At 44.1% G+C, this 24,985-nt stretch overlaps 1 protein-coding gene and 1 long non-coding RNA gene across 2 annotated transcripts in view; both read left to right on the forward strand.

The window, feature by feature from the left end:
• LOC115537070 (uncharacterized) overlaps positions 1-6,284 on the forward strand; it is a 49,074-nt gene extending 42,790 nt beyond the window's left edge. The window contains exon 3 of the long non-coding RNA XR_003974772.1: positions 5,472-6,284. This is a non-coding gene — a long non-coding RNA (uncharacterized LOC115537070). The remainder of the gene's footprint in view (positions 1-5,471) is intronic.
• A 10,773-nt stretch (positions 6,285-17,057) lies between these two features.
• Positions 17,058-24,985, forward strand: part of cntnap2a (contactin associated protein 2a) — a 314,072-nt gene continuing 306,144 nt past the window's right edge. The window contains exon 1 of the mRNA XM_030348959.1: positions 17,058-17,395. Coding sequence (XP_030204819.1) covers positions 17,143-17,395 — 253 coding nt within the window. The 5' untranslated portion in view covers positions 17,058-17,142. The remainder of the gene's footprint in view (positions 17,396-24,985) is intronic.

The raw sequence follows: 24,985 nt of genomic DNA on the forward strand, positions 1-24,985 counted from the left end.
CCTATGCACCATACCTTGAGCAAGGCACTTACATGCGTCCAACAGCCACGGCGACACAGCCCGTGCTCTCTGTGATTCATCCAGCGGTTGAAACAACCGAAAAATCTACTTAATCCGATTCAGGGATTAAGTTGATTACAAATTGAAGTGATTGGAAAAATAAGCGGTTTGTACTGCTGATTCATCCTGTTATAACACAGCATGAGGTCTGTTTTAATTATGATAAATGAAAAAAAGAAATTAAAGAATGAGGTTTGGGCATTCAGCACATATTGTGCGGAAACACTCAAAGATAAGCAGGTTGCGAGTGTGAATCTCTCTACCCACATTGGACTCTCTGTTGTTCATCATTGATGTGACATGTCTAGAGTTCCTGCCAGATATTCTTTTTTCTTTATACTTGGAGCTTGAGGGTTTATGTGGGAATGGAGTCAAACTTCTGTGAGTGTGTGTGTGCGCGCGCGCGCGCGACGGTTGGTGCTGTCTGGCTGTGAAGATCCACTGAAGAACAGATGTCTCCAGTTGGAGGGAGATTGGAGGGGAAGAACAGGCTGTCAGCCATTATTAAAAATAACAACAAAACACAAAGAAACGTAAGCACACGCCTATTCACTCACTCACTCACGCACGCACTCACTGGCCTAGTCACACGTATACACACACGCAAGCTTACGTGTGTGTGTGTGTGTGTGTGTGTGTGTGTGTCTGTCTGTGTGAGAGTGAAAATGTACTAGGCTCCCCGTATTACTCTGCGGGGAGCTTGATAGAATTCATTTGGGTACGTCGGGGCCACGCTGACTTTATTAGACGTATATGGATCTGGTGAATCCTGCAGGAATCATCCAATTATATGTGAAAACCCTCCAGAGAAGTTAATTTGGAGCAACGCCACAGGTAGACCGATCTGCCCCAAGGGCAATCCACGGAGTGGGGAGACTTTCCCACTGTTAAAGCACAGAGTGGAGCACAGGCTTTTTAATGTGGAGCGTACAACTTCGTTTCCTTTTCCTTCTGACGCCGGCACGCAACACATAGACACATTAACTTCCCTCCATCCATCCATCAAACCATCTATTCATCCTTCCGCCAGAACCCAGTCTCCATCATGTTGTCCATCAGACATAGAATTGGTTTGCTAATCCTAAACAGAAGAGCATTAGCAGACATATAATTTTTTCAAGCTGTCATATATTTCCCGGTTGCGTGTCATGAATGAGTTATAGGCCAGAATCTTAAGCCTGTTGCCACAATCTGCTGCTGGCAACCAATACAAATGGGTTCTGCTTAGCTCACTTAGCTTGCTTTTAGCAACCGGCTCTCAATTTCGCCCCGAGATCTCGACACGAGAGAGTAATGTTTCAAACCTTCAGACAATTTTTTCCATGCTCTCCAATTCATCCTTCTATGAACTTTATTGTTGCTACCTCCTTCTTTTCATCCCATCTCTATGCTAATATTCCTCCTTTTGCTCATATACCACGGTTGAAGTGAAGGGAGGAGGACCTAGCATGCTAAGCTATCGTGAAGCGCGTCTGTTCCCTTGTAAACACAGACATCTCTACAGAGTCTGATTAATTTAACTCGTTCATGCATTTCACGCTTCCATCCCCCTCTCTTCCCCCAGGCCTAAGGATGGCTTTTGAAGATTTGGAAGGGGTTCAAATTATTTAGGAGGAGAGCAATAGTGATTTACACCTGTGTGTGTATGTGTATGTGTTTGTGTGTGATGCGTGTGTTGTGCTTGTGTAGACATACATGTATGAGAGAGGGAGGGAGAGAGAGTTTTTAATGTGTGTTTCCTTCTGATAGGCTTCTCACTGGTCTGTAACGGCTGAAATTGTATTTGTCAATGGAGCCATCTTGGGACAAACAGAGCTATCTGACGCAAGATAACACATTTGTGTGTTGGCATTTTTTTCTCTGTCGCTGCACATTGCTAATCTCAAGTATCACTCATCTGGACTGAGGAATTTATTCTCTTTGAAAGCCCCATACAGTGGGAAGACTTACATTGTGAAATGTCTCACTGTAAGTCCTGGATATGTTAATAAATCACGGAAAGAGAATATTACTTAACAGAGACACTCTCTCTCTTAAAGTGGATGGTTGGTAAGCTAAATTAAAACTAATTCTGCAACTTTAGTTTTCAACCTTCTTTTATGGATTTTCTCCGTTTCAAACTCTTGTTTGATGACGAAATTTGTTCATTCTTTATCAGGGTTTGTGCATCAATCTATTCAAACTTTTATTAAATATCGAATTACCTAATTAACCTTCTTTCCCCTCCTTAAAATAGATGGATAACATTTAGAGTACGGGACACTGCTGTCAAGTTTCGATAAATGTCACATTTGCACGATTAAAGACTTTGAAGGAAAACTAAAGTGACTAGTTGAACCACCGAATAATCAAAGCACTTATCTTACACTAACTATATCAGCCGAATTATCCCTCATCCCTCCAACTTCACCTCTTTGGGGTCTCAGACCACTGGCATTTAATGAAAAGCTGTGGAAGTGGCCTTTCAGCTATATATATATATAGTCCCATAATAGTCCTATCACTTCGTCCAAAGTAATTGAATAGGCTCCCGGTATCCAGGCTTCCCATCGTGGAATTACCTTGGACAGGACATAACCATCACCGGTGGAAATATTACACCACTGTAGTTTTAATAATACAGAGGTGCATGGGTGAAAAAGTATGTGAGTGTGTACGTATGTATGTGATGGGGTGAGGGCCGGGTGTGGTTGTGTAATAATGATATTGGAATAGAGAGTGTGAGGTGAGATTGAGTTCATAGTTGAAATAATGAGGGTGTTAGGTGAATTCATATTTTTGGGGCCTGGGCTGGGGAATACATGAATGGGAAAGGTAGCCTCGATAAGTTCCTATCTGCCAAATGTATGCATATTTGACATCCGTGAAATAGGCCGGAAGCAGGGAGGAAAATATTAATGTAATAATGAGCAGACGTGAATGGCCATTACTTTTTTTTCCTTCTCTCCAGCTTGTTGAATAATGAACCCTATTAAAACAGGGGTTTGTTTAAGACACGATTTGGCCAAAAAAACGGACCGAATCTATGGAAAATGGATTTGATAAATGGCAAACACATGAGACGAATATTTTAAAGTGCAATATAGCTGTGCATTTCTGTTGTATTGCAGTGCTGAGTTATTACAGAGCCCTAGCATGATAAATGGCAGAGCAATCTATCTTGTGTTTATCGAACTGTCCGACACACGATTTGCAATAACCTTTTATCTTTCTCATTTCATTTCTACATTCATTATTACATTCAATGCACTTAATTATACTAGCAGTTGGAGAAGCGACGGGGAGGGGAGATGAGAGGGATATTTTCTCCCAGAGGGAAGAAGAAAGTCTGATGAGAAGACTTCAGCGGAAGGGCAAATGAGCATATTGGGGTAGGTGGCCGACCGGCAGACAATCATTATGGATTAAGGGGTACCAGGACCTCAGGCTTCACGGAGTCTGGAAGTATAACTCAATAGGATACAACATGGCTGCACATGCACACTTACATGCACACACACATGCACACATCCACGGACGCATGCAACCACATGCACACACGTACACACACGCAACCACATGCACGCGCACACACACACACGCACGCACGCACACGCGCACGCACACACACACTGGCAAAGCTACACAATCATGCACACTGACACTCACATGCACACTGACACATACACACGCACGTGCTAACACATTAGTAGAGCAAAATAACCAGTAAAGAAAGCCTTGGATTTGCTGCCACAAATCCAGCTTATATTCGAACGGCCGTCACAACAGAGAAAGTGCTGCTGCAGCAAAATCACAATGGCACAGGGAAGAAATGAAGGAATCGGTTGAACTTTGTGAAACAGTGGAAAAAACTGCAGAAATTGGAGGAGGGCTTGGAGAAAGGAATTAGATGGATAGTCAACCTTGTAGTGTGAAAGAGAGAGCAAGGACAGAGAGAGTGTGAGGGTGAGAGAGAGAGAGAAAGAAAGAGTGAAAGATAGAGACTGAGCGAGTGAATTTGAGAGAGAGATATGTTGTCTAAATTATCTAATAATGAGGATCATTGATTTAGGAACAAAACAACTTTTTAGTCCATTAAAAAAAAAGCTCTCGAAGCTAAATGCAGTCTTATAGGAAAATTAAGATACATATATGGCACACCTCACTTCCCCAAACCTGTATTGCTTTAGAGCAATTGCAACAACGAGAACACAGGGTGTCATAATTCAATGAGTAGTGGAATTGCCTATTGTAAAAGCAATCTAGACCCGGCAACCTCAAGCTTGTAAAAACGGACTCTCAATGGATCTATTAGACTACAACTAGAACATGTCTTATTTTAAACAGCGGTCAAACAAACTTCATGTTAGATAGGAACATTCATGTAACTATGCCTTACTTGTGTTTATTTAAAAGAAAAGGCAGATATTTTCCATTGCCCCTGGTGCTGCACGGCCTTATGGGATTTCCAAGACCGATCAGAGATCAAGCCATTGCCTCCTTGAAAGTAAAATTTAGGCCCAGGATGTTTCTTGTGCTTCTTACTTAATTTGTACAGTCATACGTCGCCATATATCCAATCTACTTAAGACGCACAATCGCAATTGAGACACACAAACATTTCTACCTGTTTGGAATTCTTAGGAACCACACTGTGGATATTGGTTTTCCTTGTCAGCCAGAAGGCTTGTGTTGGGCGTCTGTCCCAGCAATACAAGCTCATTATGGTATGGAAAAGCATTATAACTGATTAAAGAATTGCACACAGCAAACAATCAAAATATCCCCTGAAGCTCAGAATGGGCTTCGTTATAAATGATCAAATACGCCCGGTAACAAGGACATTCTGTGCCAAAGTCTCGCCTCGGGACCACAACAGAACGTTGTTTATAAGGACCAAGATTGTGGTGTACAATGCGTTTGTTTGGGAAAATTGCTCTATGGTTTATCCTCCACTAGAGGTCAGCTGTTTTTTTTTGGCTCTTTTTTTATTTTAAACGGGCATCTTCTCAAACATCTCCGACAGGGACCCTCTGGGGACTGTCAGAGCAAAACAAAAAACTCCTTTGCCGTGTCAAAGGACATAAGTGTGACAATTCAACACGCAATATGATACATGGCCTACTATGTTACCTGAGTCCACTGAAAGGGTACCAAACAGAGTAAGCCCATTTTTAACATGCTGTTAAAGCAGTGTTTTATTGAGCAGTAGAAGGAATGAACACCAGAGAGACAGAGAGTGTGTGAGAGAGACAGAAAGAGACAAAAAGAGTGAATGAGAAAACTGTGGGGAATGAGTGGGCATGAATTCCAGGAGCCAGTATCTGTCTGACACTGTCGGCAGAAAGAAAATCCACTTAAAGTATGACATTTCTGTTCCTTAACATAATCTAATGAATTTCTTGGTTTCTTTTTTTCCCCTCCTGACACAGAACACCCTGTGCACTAGAGGGAGACCAGAGTGTGTTCAATCAAGATGGCCGCCGGAACAACTAATTCCGTTTGGATTAGTCATTCCCGCTGCCCCACAGGCCACACCTCCCCGGACATGTGCTGTGGCTACGCCCCCTCGTTAGTGGCTGGGTGTTCTGTCGTTTGTTAATGAGGCACACCGGCGACCACCGCGACCTCCTCCACGTTATCTCAAAACAACCCATCCGTCAGCAGAAACTTGTGTAGGAGACTGTTAATGAAGCAGGTACTAATTACAAATGGCGACGACGGAGAATTGGGGTCGTCCCGCCATTTCAGATAAAAGAACATTGCTAATGTGTCTGGTTGTCATCATTCAACTTGAGGCATTGTGGCCCAAAGCTCTTCACAAGGTGATAAGCAGAAATTCTATCACTATAACGAAAGACTTTTTATATAATTATTGTTAGTTTTCATGACTTTCATTTCTCAGTCTTTTCTTTCGGGCTCAGAAACTGCTGATTCAGATATGACCCTTTTTTTCTAGGTCGTAAAATAAATGTCCAAGAATGCCAAATCCATATAACATATCTAACTTGTCTTAACACTGACCTCTATGCATACACCTGGGAGATGAGAATCTGGAATGTGCTGAAAGACCTTGGTGTTTTACATTAGCCAAGACTGCAACTTTAAAAAAGACCAAAATACATATTCCAGCCTGATAGTTCCATTGTACGTTAGTTATTATAGCCTTGAGGTTGTTGTAAGGCTTCAGAATGTCTTCAGTATAAGTTTTTACCTGCTATAAAATAAAATACAATTCCACCTCACAATGTATTGAATGTAATTAGCCTCGCTGTGTGGACAAGTACAATGAACCGAAGCTATTTCCACTGAGAGCTGAAGACGGCACGCAGCATACCAGTGTTCACGTTGTCCCTCTTAGTTGATCCGCTGATCAAAAATCAATCTAGCAGGTATACGCTCGTCCAATGCAAATATGGCTACTTACCGTGCATCAACGAAACATGAAGATGGTCTGATTCATAATTCCCTTTCACTAAATCCACAAAACGGTCTGCAATCAACAGTAAATACTTTCGAAAACAAACCTAATAAGATTCATCGTCGAAAGTCGAAACTTAACACACCAGAGAGAAAACATTTCAGTTTGAATTCACAGGAATGCCGCCCGCGTCTTTCAATTTATGGAAAAAACAAAAAAAGGTAAAGAAATGGCGGCACTTAAACACACCTTGTTCCCGGTCTTTCAATTTATGGAAAAAAACAAAAAAAGTAAAGAAATGGCGCCACTTAAGCACACCTTGTTCCCGGTGTTTTGTCTTCTTATTAGAATAATGTGTTGGGGGTTTACAGAGAGCTATGTGGAGAGCATTTTTTGGAGTGTGCACAATATCACGAGAAGAACGTTTCCTGCTGTCAGCAGCACATTTCTGCCCTGCGTGTGCCGGGGACGGCCCTGGAATATGAAGTAGATTAATTTGAGTTTAGAAGAGTGAAAACCTTTTGAGGGGCCGGTTGAAGGGGGTGGAAGAGAGAGAGAGAGAGAGAGAGAGAGAGAGAGAGAGAGAGAGAGAGAGAGAGAGAGAGAGAGAGAGAGAGAGAGAGAGAGAGAGAGAGAGAGAGAGAGAGAGAGAGAGAGAGAGAGAGAGAGAGAGAGAGAGAGAGAGAGAGAGAGAGAGAGAGAGAGAGAGAGAGAGAGAGAGAGAGAGAGAGAGAGAGAGAGAGAGAGAGAGGGGGGAGTGCAGGGAATGAATAGCAGACTGGTGAAATGGAGAAATAAAGCACCCGATTGCTATTTTTTGCATTACTTTCTTCTCTCTGTCTCTGTCTGTCTCTGTCTCCGTCTCTCCCTTTCAATTAATGACTATCTCTCGTTCTTCCTTTCTCTCTCCCACTTAGTGACTCTCTGTCTTCCTCCCTGTCCTTTCTCCCTCTCTTTCGCTCTTCATCTCTCTCTTCTTCCCTCTGCCTCCCCTTTGCTCCCCCCTCCTCCCACCCTCCGTCACTCCGTCTCTCTCCCACTATTTCTAATTGTCACCCCTTCCCTTATCCATTTCTTGTTCCTTTAGGCCCGTTTAGTTAATTAAGGCCATGAAACATTTCAGAAACCAATTATGCCTTGACATTATTAAAAGACCACGCCACCTTGTAAGAGCTAGATTCTGTCCCTCTCTCTCTCCCCCTCTGTTCCCGTCGCCGGAGACAAGGGAACCCTTTTTAACCGTGGCGGACGTCGGTACAAGGGACTCGGATCCACGGACTGAAGAGTAACATCAGCATATTTCAATATCCTTTGTGTGGGTGTTCTTCTATTCTTCTTATCAGTTGTGTGCGAAATTCTGGGACTTTTTCATTGTGCCGATAATGTAGAGCTGAACATCTACGGCGATGGCTGAACCTCCAGCCGCCTGTCGTTCGGGGTGGATTTTTGATTAAGGACAAAAGCGAGTCGGGGATCAGATAATGGGCCGGTATTGCAGGCACAGATACGGTCCGTGTTAATTTTCGGAGTGAATATTGCACCACGGAAACCTTTGATAAATAATTCTCAACGACAGAGCCCATATCAATATCACATGTGTTCATTTACTGTTTGCTATGACCAATTACAATTGGGGCATTTAGCAGACGCTTTAATCCAAAGCGACTAACATCGGTTAACACTCACATTGACACACCGACGGCAGAGTCAACCATGCAAGGCGACAGCCAGCTCATCAGGAGTAGTTAGGGTTAAGTGTCTTGCTCAGGGACACATCAACACTCAGGTAGGAGGAGCTGGGGATCGAACTAGCAACCTTTCGGTTACAAGACAACTGCTCTACTTCCTGAGCTAAGCCAAGCCGAAACTTGACCAATGACCATTTAGGAATTCATGATTTCTTCATTATTTTGACAAAGCAACTGACAGTGAGTACATATTATGGAGCAAGATGGCCACCGGGTCGGGCGAGGGTTCACCTGAACCGTTCCACTACCCAGGCCTCCCAATCAAACTGAGAGGATGGTATTCAAACTGTTGCTATTGTGTGCTTGGACTTGTTCTGTTTCATGTAACTAAAATATTCAACAGGCTTTTTAATGGGAAGCTTTGTGCTATTCTACAATACAGTTGTTTATGCCAGCAACGTGCAAATTGAAAGCGATGCTATGGACAATTCTATTCGACTAAAAATAATGTGGATGTGACGTGGGGTGTTTGAATCTGAAATAAATAAACTTCATTATCCTACTAGTTAATTAGTTGTTGGTTTTTGCAAAAAATAAGTGGATGAACCAAAAATATCTTTCCCAGCAGCTACTTTGTTGAATCTGTCACGATATAATATTTTGAAAGCCATCTGAAGCACACGCACAAACGCGCACACGCACGTGCGCACACACGTAGAGAAGCTGGGCTACGTAGAATAAATAGGTGGCCATCAAGAACAAGCCCCTTCCGGAGAACATTAAAAAGCAATGGAGTTATTTAAATTCACTAAGAAGTTGTGGTCATTAAAACAAAGGCAATTTATTTCCTCCCCTCTTTGCCTCATCAGAATAAATATGTTTATTTAATCCCCTCCACTTCACAGTGAGCCTCATTTGGCACACAGTGGAAACTGTAGGGCTAGTAGTCTACGCGACGCTGAGAATTGTGGGAACAAGCAGATGCTAATCAACACCTTGTGTGAGTCGAGATCCTATTTTCTCAACGCGCAAACTGCTTTTTGTCCCCAAAAAGCATGCAAAAGGAATTGCGCTAATGTGGATTACCCTCACTCCCTGTCATGCTGTTCTCCGAATATGCTAATCGTCCCCGGTGCGATTGACACCGAAGGTCATTAATTAACATAAGTCAATCCTGCCTCGCTTCATTTGGGAGTGAAACGTCGCAGGTAGCTAGCTTCTGCTCTCGCTCTCTCTCTCTGTCACCCAGTACTTTCACAGCGCAGGAAACAGGAACACACGTACCTGCCCAGTCAGCAGCGCGCCTCGCCGTGTAATAAGACACGCTCAAAGTAGATCGTTAACACACACACACGCGCGCGCACGCACAACACGCACACACTTGTTTTTAAATACAGGATCTCAGCCTGACCAACTTTATTAGCGTTCGTCCTACACAAATGGTCGTCAGCAGATAGGAAACCCAAGCAATGAATTGTCACAAGAGGAATAATCATTGAGGTATAGATCCGTTGATATCATTCAGAATCAGTGGCCCGAGTTTAAAATAGTCTTCAAGTTTCCAAAATAGTCATCGTTTTTTGAGCACACCTTAACAAAAATGTAAGAGGGTTGACAAAAGTAGAAATCTACCTAATACTGTATTTACGTACTTGAGATCACCATATGCTAGATTTGTGAGTCTGCATATTTAAATATTGATATATACATATGTATGTATACATATACTTGTAAATCAGGGGGAGGGGTCTTAGTAGTGTGTGTGTGTGTGTGTGTGTGTGTGTGTGTGTGTGTGTGTGTGTGTGTGTGTGCGCGCCTGCTTTCACACGTGCGTGTGTATGCGAGTACAAGTGTGTTTGTGTACAAGTGTGTGTGATGCGTGCGCCCTGTATGTTTGCTGATGGAGATTGTGACTGCGTATCTATGCATCTCCATCGAAAAACACTCCACGTTGAGTAGGGAATGAGTTGAGTTCATTCTCGGGTCTATTCTCAAGCGAGGAACAGCATGCTCTCGCTCAGCGGGTACAGATGGACTGAGCTGAACTGATGGCACCAGAAAAACAATCAGAGTTATTTAAGTTATTAAAAATGATTACATTGTCATCAAAGTCATTAAAGTTATTGCGGCCATAAACACTATGGCGGTAGGCTACGGTGAGTTAGAGCTTGATCCGCTGCTTTGCATCCACTCTGTGCTCCAGCACAGTGCCTTGCCCAATGGTTCGGGAAGGTGTATGCATCGCCATTGGTGTGATCTGACTGTATAGCCAGGGATTGTTGATATATATGATTAGATCAACTGAAATCTGATTTTCATGATCGAGAACTTCAAAGTTGTTGGTAATGGAACACAGTAAGCGAATTTCAATTCAAAAGATTCCCCATTCAATAAATTCCATAATTTCTAAGTTGTGTATTATGCACTGACATGGTGAGTAATAGACACGTTTTCGGATTTATGCTATGTTTTAATGTCAAACTTGGAATAACCTGTTCCCCTTTTCTCTTTTCTCATTGTCGGTTGTTGATTAAAGTTTCCTGGGCTCCTTCTATAAAAAGCATAACATATTTAATCTGTTAACATCGGACCAATTTACCAATCAAAACAAGAAAAAGTAATAAGCCGCCGTACTAAAAACTCTTCCCGTCGAAATATAGATTCTTTATAAAAACACGAGAGGGAGAGAGGGACAGAGGGAGGGAGGGAGGGAGGGAGGGAGACGTTTGTTTCCTAGATTGTTCTCACCTCAACAGTCCCAGGAAGTACAACGGAGAAGATAATAATTAACACATGAACACAACAAGATCTACTGAATCCAAAATAACGGGACTGCAAAAGAGACACACCTGTATGTGTGTGTGTTTGGGAGGGTATGTGTGAGTGTGTTTGTGTTTGCGTGCATGCCTGGGTGTGTGTGTGTCTGTGCTTGCATGCCTGGGTGAGGGTGTGTTGGTGTGCACGTCTGTGCATGCGCTGGGTTTGACAAATACTGCACAGCAACTAAGGAAAATTGGTGTGTAATCTCAGATCCAATTATTGGTCGAGAGTTGGTGTTTACTTGTTAGTTATTAATTGATGAAGCTTTGCTACCTTTTCCCCTCAGTTTTGCTGGCGACTGAAGGCTGAGGTATGTTTTTTTGCTTGAATCTATTTACCTGTTTACGGCACACTGCTTGGCTGAGGGAACGTTTGTTCATCCAACTGAGTGTACAGACACCACCGTTTTGTGTTCTTGGCATATCGTTCCTCAGGTTTCGTTCCGTTCTGTCCTTGTGCACTCTGTAGTTGTGTGAACAAATATGTGTTGAAAAGTGTTTACGTTGAATTACAAAAGCACTGACAAGGCCAGCTTCAAGCATATATAGAATGTATAGAGTTTAAGTATCAAATCTTTATCGACTGGTGTGTGCACCAGTAGGTACCAATTTCCTGTGTTTTGACTTGACATGAAAGTCAATCTTGGATAGCCCACTAAATAATGTATTGCCATTGTCAAATCATATCACATATTAAACTCTTAACTTGTTGGTCTTAACATCTCTCTGTCTCTCTCTCTCTTTCTCACACAAACACGCATGCTTGCACGCACGCACACACAAATACACACACATGCTTGACCGCACTCAAGTCATATTTATATTAATAATTAAACAAGGAATGACAACCTTGTCCAAACTACTGGTCATTTGTATCCGCTAATGATTTCCTGTTACTGTGCCAAACTGTGCGTAAATAATAGGGGTGGGAATCTCTTGGCACCTCACGATTCGATTCCGATTATGAGGTCAACGATTCGATTCTGAAGCGATTATCGATGCATCTCAATGCAACAATTATTTTTATGTACATTTCCATGCGTGATTTTCAAAAATATATATATATATACATCTGGGTTTGCTACTCAGAGTTTGCTAATCACTTCCTACTTTTGTGATGATCATTAAAGACATCAACAGATGAATTAACTTATCTAATATTTCATAAGAGGGAAAGCTTTTGTCACAAATATAACTTTCTATGAACAATGCAATAATCAATGCAGCTTGCATTATAACACAATAGATTAGTAACAACGATTTTTTTTTCGTCGCAATTAGCACTCTGGCAGCAATATAGCTACAAATAACAAAACAATCCCATTTGGGAGAATTTCACACACACCTCAAGCAAAACTTCATACCCGAAAAACGAATTAAGTAAACCAACCTTGAGTTGCAAAAAATAGGTTTCAGTTTTATTTTATTTCTAATCTTTCTTTTCTATGTCATTAAAGGAAAAGCTGTTCTTGAATTAGGAGTTCTTGTGTCTGGCTGTGAGTTTGCGCGCATGCTATGCGTAGGCTGAATCGCAATCGTGTCAAAACAAATTAGATTGGCCAATACACACTGAAGATAAATTCAATAATTTTAAAATGACAAAAATTATCCCTCTCTGGCGAACAGAATGTTGCAGCAGGAAAAAAAAAACTTTTTTTTTAATTCCGATTATTAATTTATCTGCATCGTGACATATTCGTTCTAGCGAGAATCGCGATGCATCGAAGAATCGATTATTTTTCCCCCCCCTAGTAAATAGAATAGATAGTTGCTAAGTAGAGTAAAGGATGTAAAGAGAGAACAGTCTTAATACAATGGGCTCATTGTATTGTGCGTATTAAATGTGTGTGTGTGTATATATATATATATATATATATATATATTAGTGCTGTCAAGCGATTAAAATATTTAATCACGATTAATCACATTAGAGTCATAGTTAACTCGCGATTAATCTCGATAAATCGCAATTTTTTTTCTATTCTAAATATCCTTTGATTTCATGCTGCTAGCCTTTTAATGAGATCAGAGAGTGTTGAGAAGGACAGTAATAAAATATTTTTGGTAAGATGGATATAAGAAGATAGACCCGCAGTGAATTCAACCCGGTCCACTTGACATCGGGTAGGTGGATGACAGTGGTAGGCCTACCGTAAAAAAATTCAATAGCCCAAGATTTTATTTGTTTAATTCATATTCCTACCGTACGTAGGCCTATTCACACTCACACTCACACACACACGGTGGTGATAATCGGGAGAGTCGGGAGAATTCCCGGTGGGCCGTTAACGTTTCGGGGCTGTCGGGCTGATTACTGCGGGATAACAATATTGCGTTTATAAAAGCTCCTTGCAGCGCCGTCCGGCAGCCTGAGCTGTGCGCCCGCAACCTCTCACTCACTCAACAGCCGCAACACTCACAAACTGTCAACGTCGCAACCAAGTCTATTTTGTCTAGAGGGGAGTAACTGAGCGGCCCCTCCCAAAGTGGTACGGCCCAGGTTGGCCTTTAACTGTGATTGGTCAGAAAGACGTTACAGCTAATAATGACAACATTGAACTCTCATGCAGGATCGAACAGAGTGACAGACAAACACACACACACACACACACACACACACACACACACACACACACACACACACACACACACACACACACACACACACACACACACACACACACACACAATTTTAAGGAGTTTTTCACCCGCTCCGTATCCTTTCTTGCCCCAACAATTTCTAGCGGCATGCTTGTTGTTTTGTTTCCGTTGTAGCTAGATCCGGTATGGTGTTGTAGTTTTTTTAACGTGACTAGTTGTTGCTAGACAGCAGGTGAAAAAACTACAATGTTTGCCAAGCCAAAAGAGCGTTAATCACGCAACAAAGAAATGAACGCCGTTAAAATTGGTTTGTGTTAACGCCGTTTATAACGCGTTAAACTGACAGCACTTATATATATATCTTTATATATAGATATATATTTTTTTCTATGCCATTATGTTCGCACATAAAACTATTGCATAGGCCTACTTGTACTTCAACAAATCTCGTCCTTCGATTTTTTGCTGGTAAAGAGATGGATTTGTACCCTAAAACTCTACTTTACATGAGCACAATCCTTTTATCCAATGCACGTCATTTTACAACTTGCTTAAGCTACGAGTGCATTACTTTAAGGGTCAATTTGTACTCGTAAAATGGCTCACCCTTTTCTGTCTGGACCAATCACAGTCTTCCCCACTAGGTGAATAAGGAATGATATCGTTATCTGGAATTTTCAACAAAACTCCATCACACACACACACAGACGCACACACACGCGCGTGCACACTCACACACACATATACGTCTATATATATATATAGATAAATGCATACACGTGTTTGCACACACATATATACATACACAAATATTATGTAGAAAGTGTAATTTGCTGAGGTGTTCAGTGAACCGGGAAAAGCATTAGAGAGGGTCCAGCTAAACAGGAGACCCGAGCTTGGGGCTAAGTGTGTTCAAATGATCAGCGAGCAGTGCCAAGCACCAAAACGACCTGTCAAAATGACCTGGTATCAGATAAGAGGTGGAAATTTAGCACTTGAAAACAAAAACTTTTTTAAGAGATATGTCGGGGACAAAACCCAGAACAAATGGACCAATGAGCAAGCGCAGTCAGGAGATATGGTTGGGTGCGAGCCCTGATGCAATTATTAAATAGACAAGTGGATGACATTGATGTTTCAGTTTTCTACCGTGCACCGAAAATCAAAGCTTTTCATATTAAGGGTCCTCTTCCCTTGCCTCTTTGCAAACTAGTCTAATTTTTCCACAGCATAAGTTTTAGAAGCAGTAGTACTTTTTAGTAATGGTGAACTAGTGCCTCAGTGGGTAGTGACGTCGGATGTCGACCGCCCACTTGATGGCATCTACTGGTTTTGCCTCTCCTCTCTCCAGCCTATCAGACGCCTCTCGGCCCACTGGACAGATCTGAAGCACCCTCTCTGGGGAGGTCGGTCGTGCGTCTGGTCAGCTCAGAGAATGAATGAACCGCCTGTAGTAAGCAGCCGGTCAAGGAATAACCTCACCTGCTTTCTGGTCTCAGGTCGTGGGCAGGCTGCGATAGACCCTGTCTTTTCAATCTTCAGGCACACCTGACCTGTACCACCTAAGTGATACCCCCTAATACTGTACTACTGTACTACCTTCTGTTCAATTGCACCCTTCCTTAGGTTGGACAGTTCAAGATGTACGGCTGTAAATCTGGACCGGCCGCGATGCCAGCATCCCTGTTCCAGAGTTTGAGGGACTATGCAGGAGCATAGCTACAAAGGCAGGGACTGGGTCCCGAAAGTGATGGGCAGTTTGGGGTCGGAGCACTGGGGAAGTGTAAGGTGAGGGTTGGGTGGCGTGTGTGAGACGTGTTTGTTACGCCATTTTGTTCCGGGGTCAGGTGATCCTCCATCAACGCCATCGCTATGGCCAGGGCCTGTGAAGGGTGTAGGCGAAAGGCCTTCTTCCGTCTTCCACCTCTGAAACCGGCGATGGGCCCCGGCTGTGAGTCCCATGATGGGAATGTCCTCTGGGGAAGTGTCCATACCCAAGTCCGGGCCCCCCCACCGCTCCCTGGTCCCGGGGAGAGAGCAAGGTGTGCAACCCCGCCCTCTCCCTCCTCTCCCCATCATGGTGGGACGCCAGGTCCAGCCTGGTCAGGGTTTGTTTCTCCTGTGATTGGATCCAGCTCTCCTGGGGGGGGGGGGGGGGGGGGCTTCGATCATCCGGAACGCCCGGGCAAGCGGCACCTCCTCGTCCGCGACCATTCTCTCTGTCCCTGCTCAGGGACAGTCGAAGCAGACGCTTAGGTTCATTTCTGTTCATTTGCCCAGGACCCAAACAGGAAACAGGAAGTACCAACATGTGTTCCTCTGTTTAATTGGCCTACATATAGCGGCCCTATGCTCCACAATTACACTCTTCAGCATGTGGGTGTGTTTCGTGAAGGAACAATGAATGAATAAGAACCACGAGAGAGCACACAATGAGGTATTTCAAAGCGTTTGCCGTAGTTTGCAACGGTTCAGTGGTTGAAAAGACTTGGCATTTGTTCAAAGCTGACAACTGTTTCATTGTTTCTCTTTGTGGCATGATAATTACTGTGTATGAGTAGTGTGTTAATGTGCTCTACATGATTGCAATGGGTTTTGATTTCGTTTTGACAGGTTCTCAGTGTAGGCATATGGTTTTCGGGATGGCACTACAGCAGTTTGAATAAAGAAGTTATTCTTGTATCTAAATGTCAAAAGCCGCTTTGCAAGAGAGAGAGAGAGAGAGAGAGAGAGAGAGAGAGAGAGAGAGAGAGAGAGAGAGAGAGAGAGAGAGAGAGAGAGAGAGAGAGAGAGAGAGAGAGAGAGAGAGAGAGAGAGAGAGAGAGAGAGAGAGAGAGAGAGAGACTTTTTCCTGACAGTGTGTCAGATTGTGGCACACACTTCACAGTCTCCCTCCCCTCCAGGGGGGATATATCCCCATGTCCCGTGTGCTCTTTAGCAGGAACGTCGAGGAACGAAGGAACGTACCACCTACAAACACCCGCGTGTGCTCGGGGTGGGGGGACCAGGTGGTGGGGGGATCAGGCTGACTGTCTGCGAGGGGGAAAAAAGTCACTTGGCTTCGGCGCGCGGGAGAGAAAGAGATCCCGCAGCAGTCAAGGCAGCGCTACTGGGGGAGCTCGCCGTCCGCTGGAAACGCAGGCGGCAAGAGTGTGCCAAAAAGATTCAAGTCCAGCGGAGTGTTACCACCGAAGCTCTGCCTTCTTTTGCCCTAAAATATATTAATTTCTCCCGTTGCCACCCTCCCCTTCTGCTTGTAAGGCAGTCTGTATATTTGGAGAGACACGTTTTTTGGGGAGTATAACAACACTAGTATACGTCGCTGCTCGCGTTATGACCGGGGCGGTTCGCTGGTGGTACGATTCTTACATCATCTCTTTATTTGAGAGAGGGAGAGAGGGAGGGGGAGAGAGAGGCAACGTCAGAGAGAGTGAGGGAGAGAGAGAGAGAGGGGGGGAGAGAGGGGGGAGAGAGAGAGAGGCAACGTCAGAGAGAGTGAGGGAGAGAGAGAGAGAGCGCGCGCAGAACGAGCGACATATAGAGAGGAGAGAGAGAGAGAGAGTAAGAAAGGTCCATGCAGAGGCTCCTCTCCGCCAGTCCTCAACTAAAGAGCGGCGCTGCTAAGCTGTGTCTGACGGACAGCGCTACAGCCCCGTCCCCGCAGTTTCATTTCCCCTCAGGCTGGCTCCGGGTCCTACCGCGCACGCATCGGACGATGAAGACGCACGGGGGGCAGAGACGTCCTGCAGTGGGATTCACCTTATTATCCGCCGTCTTATGGATTGTCTGCCATGTAAACAGCATTCACGGAGCTTTGCCAACAACCCGTAAGTTGTGCACGCCGTCTCGCCTTGTTTTGACGCCCCCCCCCTTCCCCGGGTTGTCCGAGTGCGTCGGAGTGACAGGTCTTCTGATCGGTATTCCCGGCCGATCAGAATCAGAGCCCGAAGATTGCAGACGAGTTCGCTTGTCTGATGTAACGTGCAAGAGCTGGAATCGATCGGGCTTCTTGTTTTCCGATTGGGCTGTGCAGGTATCCTCGCTGGACCAGGCTGGCTGAGGGGAGCTGTGTGTGTACATGCTGGGGACACTTCTACTAGTGGCGTAGATCTTGCATAATTGCAGCCCCGATTCGCCTGTGATTCTGGATATTAGTTATGCGATAGGTAAACAGGGCCACCCGTGCGGTTGTTATCCAATCTGTTTGGGATGTACTGTCTGAGTTGTTGCAGTCCGGAATGGGTGAGGCGAGGGAAAGTGACAGCCAAGCGTTATCTCACAACACGCAAACAATCGCTTGCCGGGACCGTCTTCTGGAAACATGCAAATCATAATTTATGTGTGTGTGATTTTTATAACTTCCATTAGAAGAATTCCGACTTTTATTTTTTTAATAAAGGCTACATATGACATAATTGTTTTCATTGAGACCAACGATTAAGTAAGGATTCCGTTCTTCCCCTACAGGGGGATTCCGTAAGCCGATGCCATCGTGGACATTGACCTATTATATCAGCACTGATCGGTGTCGGTCGAACAACAGTCCTCTCTGCTTTATTGCTATTCATATTTCAAACACAATCCCCCAGAACATTCCACAACAAGCATGCTCTAATGAGGAAAACTCCAGCGCTGTTGCTCCTCTTCACTCATCGTGCATATCAAACGTCGGACTGGGCTTTTGAAAAGTTTCCATCTCTTTCCCCCACTTCATTCACTGGCCTCATTAGCCGTTTCCCCAGCATCCCGCCTCACATCACGTTCAGAGGTCTATACTTAATCATGAATATGGCTGCTTAATTGCCTTTCCCGCATTCAATTTGAAAGACTGAAGGACCCGGCCCATGCGAGTCATTGAAACGCGCGCCAAGATATTTTGGGCTGAGACCACAGACCCGCGCCCGGATAGTACTCAGTCAGTCAGCGTGTTATCAAGTGTCACTCTGATACAATTTTTATTCGGATCGGGTTGTTGCTGACGCTGGGGCGAAGGAGTCGGAGTAGTGTGGATCGGTGTGACCGATTCCCCCGCTGAGTGCAAGCAAGGGCTTCTCCGGTCCCAGATGGATGCATGCGGGCCGCCAGTCATTAATCATGCCTTCCTTCAGACAGTGGCCTGAAGATACTGGCTGTCCTTGTTTGTGTGCCCATGTATGAGCCTGTGTTTGTGTGTGTGTGTGTGTGTATTAGTGTGTGTGTGTGTGTGTGTGCGCGTGTGCGCGCATATGTGTGTTTGTGTGCACGTGCTTGCTTGTGCGTGCATTTGTGCGTGCGTAGGCCTACGTATGTTTGTGTGTGCGTGTGTGCTTTTGCGTGTGTATGTGTGCTTGTCTCTCTTCGTGCGTGCGTTGGCTTGTGTTGTGCGTGCTCATGCCTGTTTGTGTGTACGTGCGTGCGCGTGCGTGTGTGTGTGTTTGCGTACGTGTGTATGTAGTGTAGTAGGGTAGCCTACTTGCAGTGTGCATGTGCGCACACGTGCACGGAATGGCTCGTCTGTGCAAATATTCCTAGCTGAACCTTTTCCCCCGGCCCTCGAAGCCACTCGCCTGCTGAACAGAAAAACAGGTGTGTTGGCATAACTTTTCACGACTTGCCTAAAGTTAAATACAAATATTAATGTGGCCCTTTGTTCCCGCTGCGTAACGTTACACTGTAGTCGCCATCGCGTCAAGAGCGCGTCTACATGCCTGACAAAATGATTGAATCGCTCCGGGCGTACGGCAGAACTAGTGTGAAATTGTGGATATGATACACATCAATCCTTTGAAGCGTGCGTAAAGGCCTAAAACAGCCACAGAAAAACGCGACGAGGTGGAAATGTGTTGAAAGTAGATGGCGACATAAGCTCGCAGGATCAAGTGAAGGAATATGAGTGACAGAGAGAGAGAGGGAGGTGGGACTGGGTCATGTGCTTGCGTGTGTTAGAATGAGTGAGGGAGAGATGGATGACAGTCAGAGCAGAATATTAAATACGACGACCAGGCACACCTTTGAAATATAATCCCCCAGAGCTGACATCTCACTCGTTATGGACGTGATGTGAAACGACTCGTGGGGTGGAAGAAGTGGTGATTGTAAGCGACGGATTTTGTGGGGCCCCCAGTTGGGACTCCCGTCTGGTTATAAACGCACGGATGGAAGACCCCTATACTTTGACGATGACTGTGCGCAGTGTCCACAGCGAACACGGACTCGTTTGCGACCACTGTTTGTTTGGTGTTCTCGTCTATAATTCGCTAATTAATGTTCATTGTTTATAGTCTGTTTCTTAGCACTTTCGTGCAACTCGACATTATTTGGGAAAGTGCTTTGTTTTTCTCAATTTGGGAACTTGGTGGACACTGCTCCAATTTCCCGTTGAGCTTTGTAAAACGACAGGGACACCCGTGTGTTTGCTAGAACCTATATTTTGTGTGTTTGGCAAAAAACTAAAACTACATAATATTAGTGGTCGTGTATTTCTACCATTGTCCAAAAATAAATTAAAACATGTCCATTTGCATGGTCAGCAGATAGTATAAGCATATTTTAGCTCAAAGCACGAAAATGATGGATTCTGCTGACCAAAGCAATATGATTGCTCTATGACTCAACATATAGCCGGAATAAAGTGGAAATACTCAACCCACCGTATATACAGTATGCGTCTTTTTGCTGATCGCCAAATAGGCTTCAGCCTAGCATGACTTATACTCGCATGAGAATTGCAGTTTGTGATTATTTTGTGGCAAACCCTACCATAAAACACCCAATGTTTAATCGATGGAATTCTAATTTCGGCATATATAATAGTTAATCTGCTATGTTGGGAAGGGTATTTATGGACCCTTATACAAGCCCTGTTGGCATGAGGGATTGTCGAGGCCCTATACACACACACTCTTAGCCCCGGCCTGTATTGTGTGAGGCATGGTTTAAAAGAAAAAACATGTCTAATGAAAGCTGCACACAGGGAAAAGTGCTTACTGAAGAAAAACAGACTTGGGCAGCCACACTTTGCCTGACAAAAGCAACAAAAAGTAAATGGAGGATCTAAACAGAAATCATGGAAGGAAGAGAAAAGAAGCAGCAGACCCTGGAGAAATAGTGATGAAGGGCAAGATGTTGGTAGAGGAAAGTGGAACAAACACGGAAAGTATATGTAGGGTCGTTGAGCGGAATAGCGAAGGTAAAAAAGAGAGAGATGAGGAAGAGCCGGGCTAAAAACGAAATGTTACAGGTGCGTGAGAGAAAGACAGAAGCTTAATGATTGGAAAGCCGGTGCAAACACAACCATGTTGAAATGTGTTACTGCCTCTGGGTGTGTGTGTGGGGTGGGGGGGGTTTGCCTTTGCGAATTTAGCTGGAAGATAGATAACCTTATTTTTAAGCAAGATCCTTGTTTCCCTGAAGCATTTATTAGTTTTATGTTGCATCCCAATATGCCTAATTGCCGTGTAGGGGGATATCACTCGTGAAAACCTCTCAGGCCCTTTACTCTCCTGCCAGTGTGCCCTTGCATCACACACACACACACACACACACACACACACACACACACACACACACACACACACACACACACACACACACACACACACACACACACACACACGTAAACGCTCTGAGACACACACACTCAAACAGGCCAGTGCACGCACAAAGTCTGTCCTTGCAGTGCCTCGGATGTACTTTCTAATGAGTTGTCACTTTATGTAAATGTTGCTCTGATGTCAAACATGTGTGTGGGTGCATGTGTGTGTGACATCATGTCTATTTCCTGCCCCTTGTGATTGCTCATAATCATCAGGACATGTGTTTATCTCCATTTGCAATTCAGATCCAAATAGTTGTCATTTTAAAGAGGTGTGTGTGTGTGTGTGCGTGTGCGTGCGTGCGTGTGTGTGTGCGTGTGAGTATGTGTCTGTTGAAAAAATGTAGGTTTCCTTTGCTATGCTATCTCGCACTGTCTCCTCTATACTTTTTTTCGGTTTCATACTTGTCTTATTTAAAAATAAATAAGTCAAAATAAATACAAAAAAATAGTACAATTTCTGGGAGTGCAAAACGCTCAGCTCTGCTGCCACAGCTGTTCAGCAGCCTCTTACAAAAAGCGACAGGTAAAAAAAAAAGAAGGAAAAAAGGAAAAAAAGGTTGTAACATGCCTGAATGCCTGACGGTGAACACGCTCTGCCTTTAAGTCTCTCTCGCGCGGAGAGTGTGGCTGCTTAAGCAGGGTGCCCTTAGAGGCTGTCTGCTATAGAACCAGATTAGCCTTCTCCTGTCTCATTAACAGTGCCAGGCCCCTGTGCAAAGTCATGGGACTGGATGCGGCGATAGGGCCACCCAGGGCCAACCATGCAGGGCTTCATAACCATTTAATATTCTCTCCCCAATTTATTTTTATTATTTTTAAGTTTATTGTGCAGGGACTAATACATAGTACATTTGTTCATATCAAATCTAAAATAGTTTGGGGACCTTCCCAATAAACACACAATGTTTAATCAATGGAATTCTGAAATAGGTATAGAAAAGATAATCCGTTGTGCTCGGAAGAGCATTTACGGACCCCTTTATAAGCCCTGAGGATTTAGGGGTCCCTATCTCTCTATTTCTTCCCCATCTTGCTCATAATGCAATGATCCCGTCACAAAAATAACAACGACAAACATAACAACAATATATGTTCAACAATACCGATTATAATGCTAATACTAAACCTACTCATACCAATAATGATGAGTGGACGTTTCCTTGAGTACTGCATTAGTGCCAAAGCCATGCCAGGTCGAGTGTCTTTAAACGGCACCCTTATCTAAGAGTCACAGTTTTAAGACCTGCATTTTAAAGAGCCACACTCTATCAATACGCAGTGCTTTTTTTTAAACCACGTCAGATGAATTCACATTGACACCAAATGGTGACACTTTGTCCGAGTGATGCGTGAGTCAAACGATGTGTGGGTGTAAATCATACATAATGAACAGCAACCGCAGCCCAGTAGAGAAGGCCAGCCAGTCGTTTGTCTTACAGACAACGCCGTGACCCCGTTGTCGTTTCACTGGTAATGTATTCATGGCCATTATAATGTATTCAACGGCATCACATTATAAATACGCAGATGGTATTAGGTTGCTATCATTTGCTACTTTGAGGCAAAACACTGTCAGCGTTTAGCGTACACAATGTCCAAATGGATATTTGGATCCATTTGGACATTGTGTCATCATTGTGTCATCGTTATTTCATTTTGTTATCATGGTGTTTGTTATACTGATGATGTCATCACTATAACAACCATCATAAAAGACTGTTGGCGCCAATAGAACAAAAATGTAGGGCTGTCTGTGTTTGGTTATGTGTCTGTATGGTTGTGTGTGTGTGTGTGTGTGCGTCCTTGCATGCGTGCATGTGTGTGTGGTTGTGTGCATGCATGTGTGCGTTTACGCATGTGTGTGTATGCGTGTGTTATCTTACCTGCATGTGCGCACGTGTGTACACATGTGTGTGTGGCGTTTGTGGCCTGCGTATTGGTATGGCTCGCACTGGGAGGTGGTTATAAAGGGATTAGGGCTGAGAGAGCAGCAGATTGATTAGACCAACCTGATCAGCTACGTTGTTGATGTGTTTATTAATGCGCATGCATGCGTTTGTACGCATGGAGATGTGAGTATGTGTGTGCATGTGCTTGTGTTTGTGTGTGTGCTTGTGAGTGCTTGTGTGTGTGTGTGTGTGTGTGTACGTCTGTGTGTGTGTGTGTACGTCTGTGTGTGTGTGGAGGTGTGCATCAGCAGGTATATTTATCTTGTGTTTGGACAGTTGAGTCAGTACGTAGGGGGAAAAACAGGTCGAGTCGTTAATTGCCCTGCCGTTTCTCTTTCCTCAACCTCTCCTCTGCCTAAATTGCTCTTTCACTTCTTCTCCTTTATCTCCTTTGCATTCCTTCTTTCTTCAATAAATCTCCCGTTTTTCCATTTTCCCTCCCCGTGGCACTTCCTATCCTTCTCTCTCCTCTCTCTGTATCTCTCTCACTCTTGCAAATTCCCTTGCTCTTGTTTTTCATCCAATCAAACAAAATTCATGGCCTTGTTCTCTTACGCGTCCCCTTCATCACCCTCCGTCCCCTTTCAACTCCCCCCACTGTAGGTTGCTGTGCTATCACACCTTCCACCTCTGTTCTCTGCAGTTGCTACCTTGTTTCACCCCCGTAATATTCCTTACATCTCACTTTCTTTCTTGTATTTGAATTTCGGTCTCCCTCCTTCTTTCATTCATTTCACATTGCTTTGTTTTCTTTCTCTTTATCTGTTATTGCAATTACACTCTCTCTCTCTCTCTCTCTCTCTCTCTCTCTCTCTCTCTCTCTCTCTCTCTCTCTCTCTCTCTCTCTCTCTCTCTCTCTCTCTCTCTCTCTCTCTCTCTCTCTCTCTCTCTCTCTCTCTCTCTTGTCTTTTGCTTCCGTGCCTGCTCTCCCCTCGTCCTCTTCGCTTAAACCTAATGTAAAATAATTCTCAACACTCTGTCTATTGTAAGGCCAGTTGCATCAGTGTGTGTGTCTGCACACCCACAGCTACCAGGTTGTAAATAGATAGATTTGATCCACTGACATGGATAACAGCCAAGGGACCACGCACACAGTGGGATCCCTCCTCTTCCTCCACTGCTGTTACTGCTGCAGTCTCATGCACTGCCTTCATAAAACCTGCAAGCCCTGGCAGACAGCTCCTCTCCAACGACTGGGACAGCAGACCTTACATGATTCCACTAATGACTGGTCTCTGAATGTTACTATTAGTAGGTGCATTCAGAGACGAGACCGTCACATCATGGTTGTAACAAGCCCAGGCAAAGGTAGCTGGGGCACACGCATATTGGTTGTCAGATGTATTCATGCGGGGTGTCTAGGATTGAAGCGCTATATTGTGCATGGGGTCCATTAAAATATCGTCATTGTTTTTAACCTTGAGGTGGTGACAAAGAGTGCGACGGCGGAGCTGTGTCCTGTGAAATTTCAATACAAGCTTAGTGCTTGTCCTCGCTCTACACTGAGCAGAAATGCAGGTATTGATCCGACCCAGTAAAAGTAAAAACCAACAGCACTCATGTTTTGTAGCTGTTTTGCAGGGGTTGGTCAGGGCATATATCTATCTGAGCACATTGAGGCAAATAAACACTGACAAGGCTGCACAATCCAATTCTCTTAACAAGCTCTCCTTGACTTGATATGCGGAAGTGCAGCCATGCCTACAAACACACACACAGACACAGACATAGACACACGTGTACACACACACACACGCACATGCTTGGACATATAATTGTTTTCTTACATCATGTTTGCAATGCAGATCACGCTATGGCTGTATTTTAATATTTCCCCATTTTACTTTAACTTGTACAGAGAAATCAAAATAGAAATAAAATATCAGTACAAA

This window comes from Gadus morhua, chromosome 23 (assembly GCF_902167405.1).
Source record: "Gadus morhua chromosome 23, gadMor3.0, whole genome shotgun sequence".
Taxonomy (NCBI): Eukaryota; Metazoa; Chordata; class Actinopteri; order Gadiformes; family Gadidae; genus Gadus; species Gadus morhua.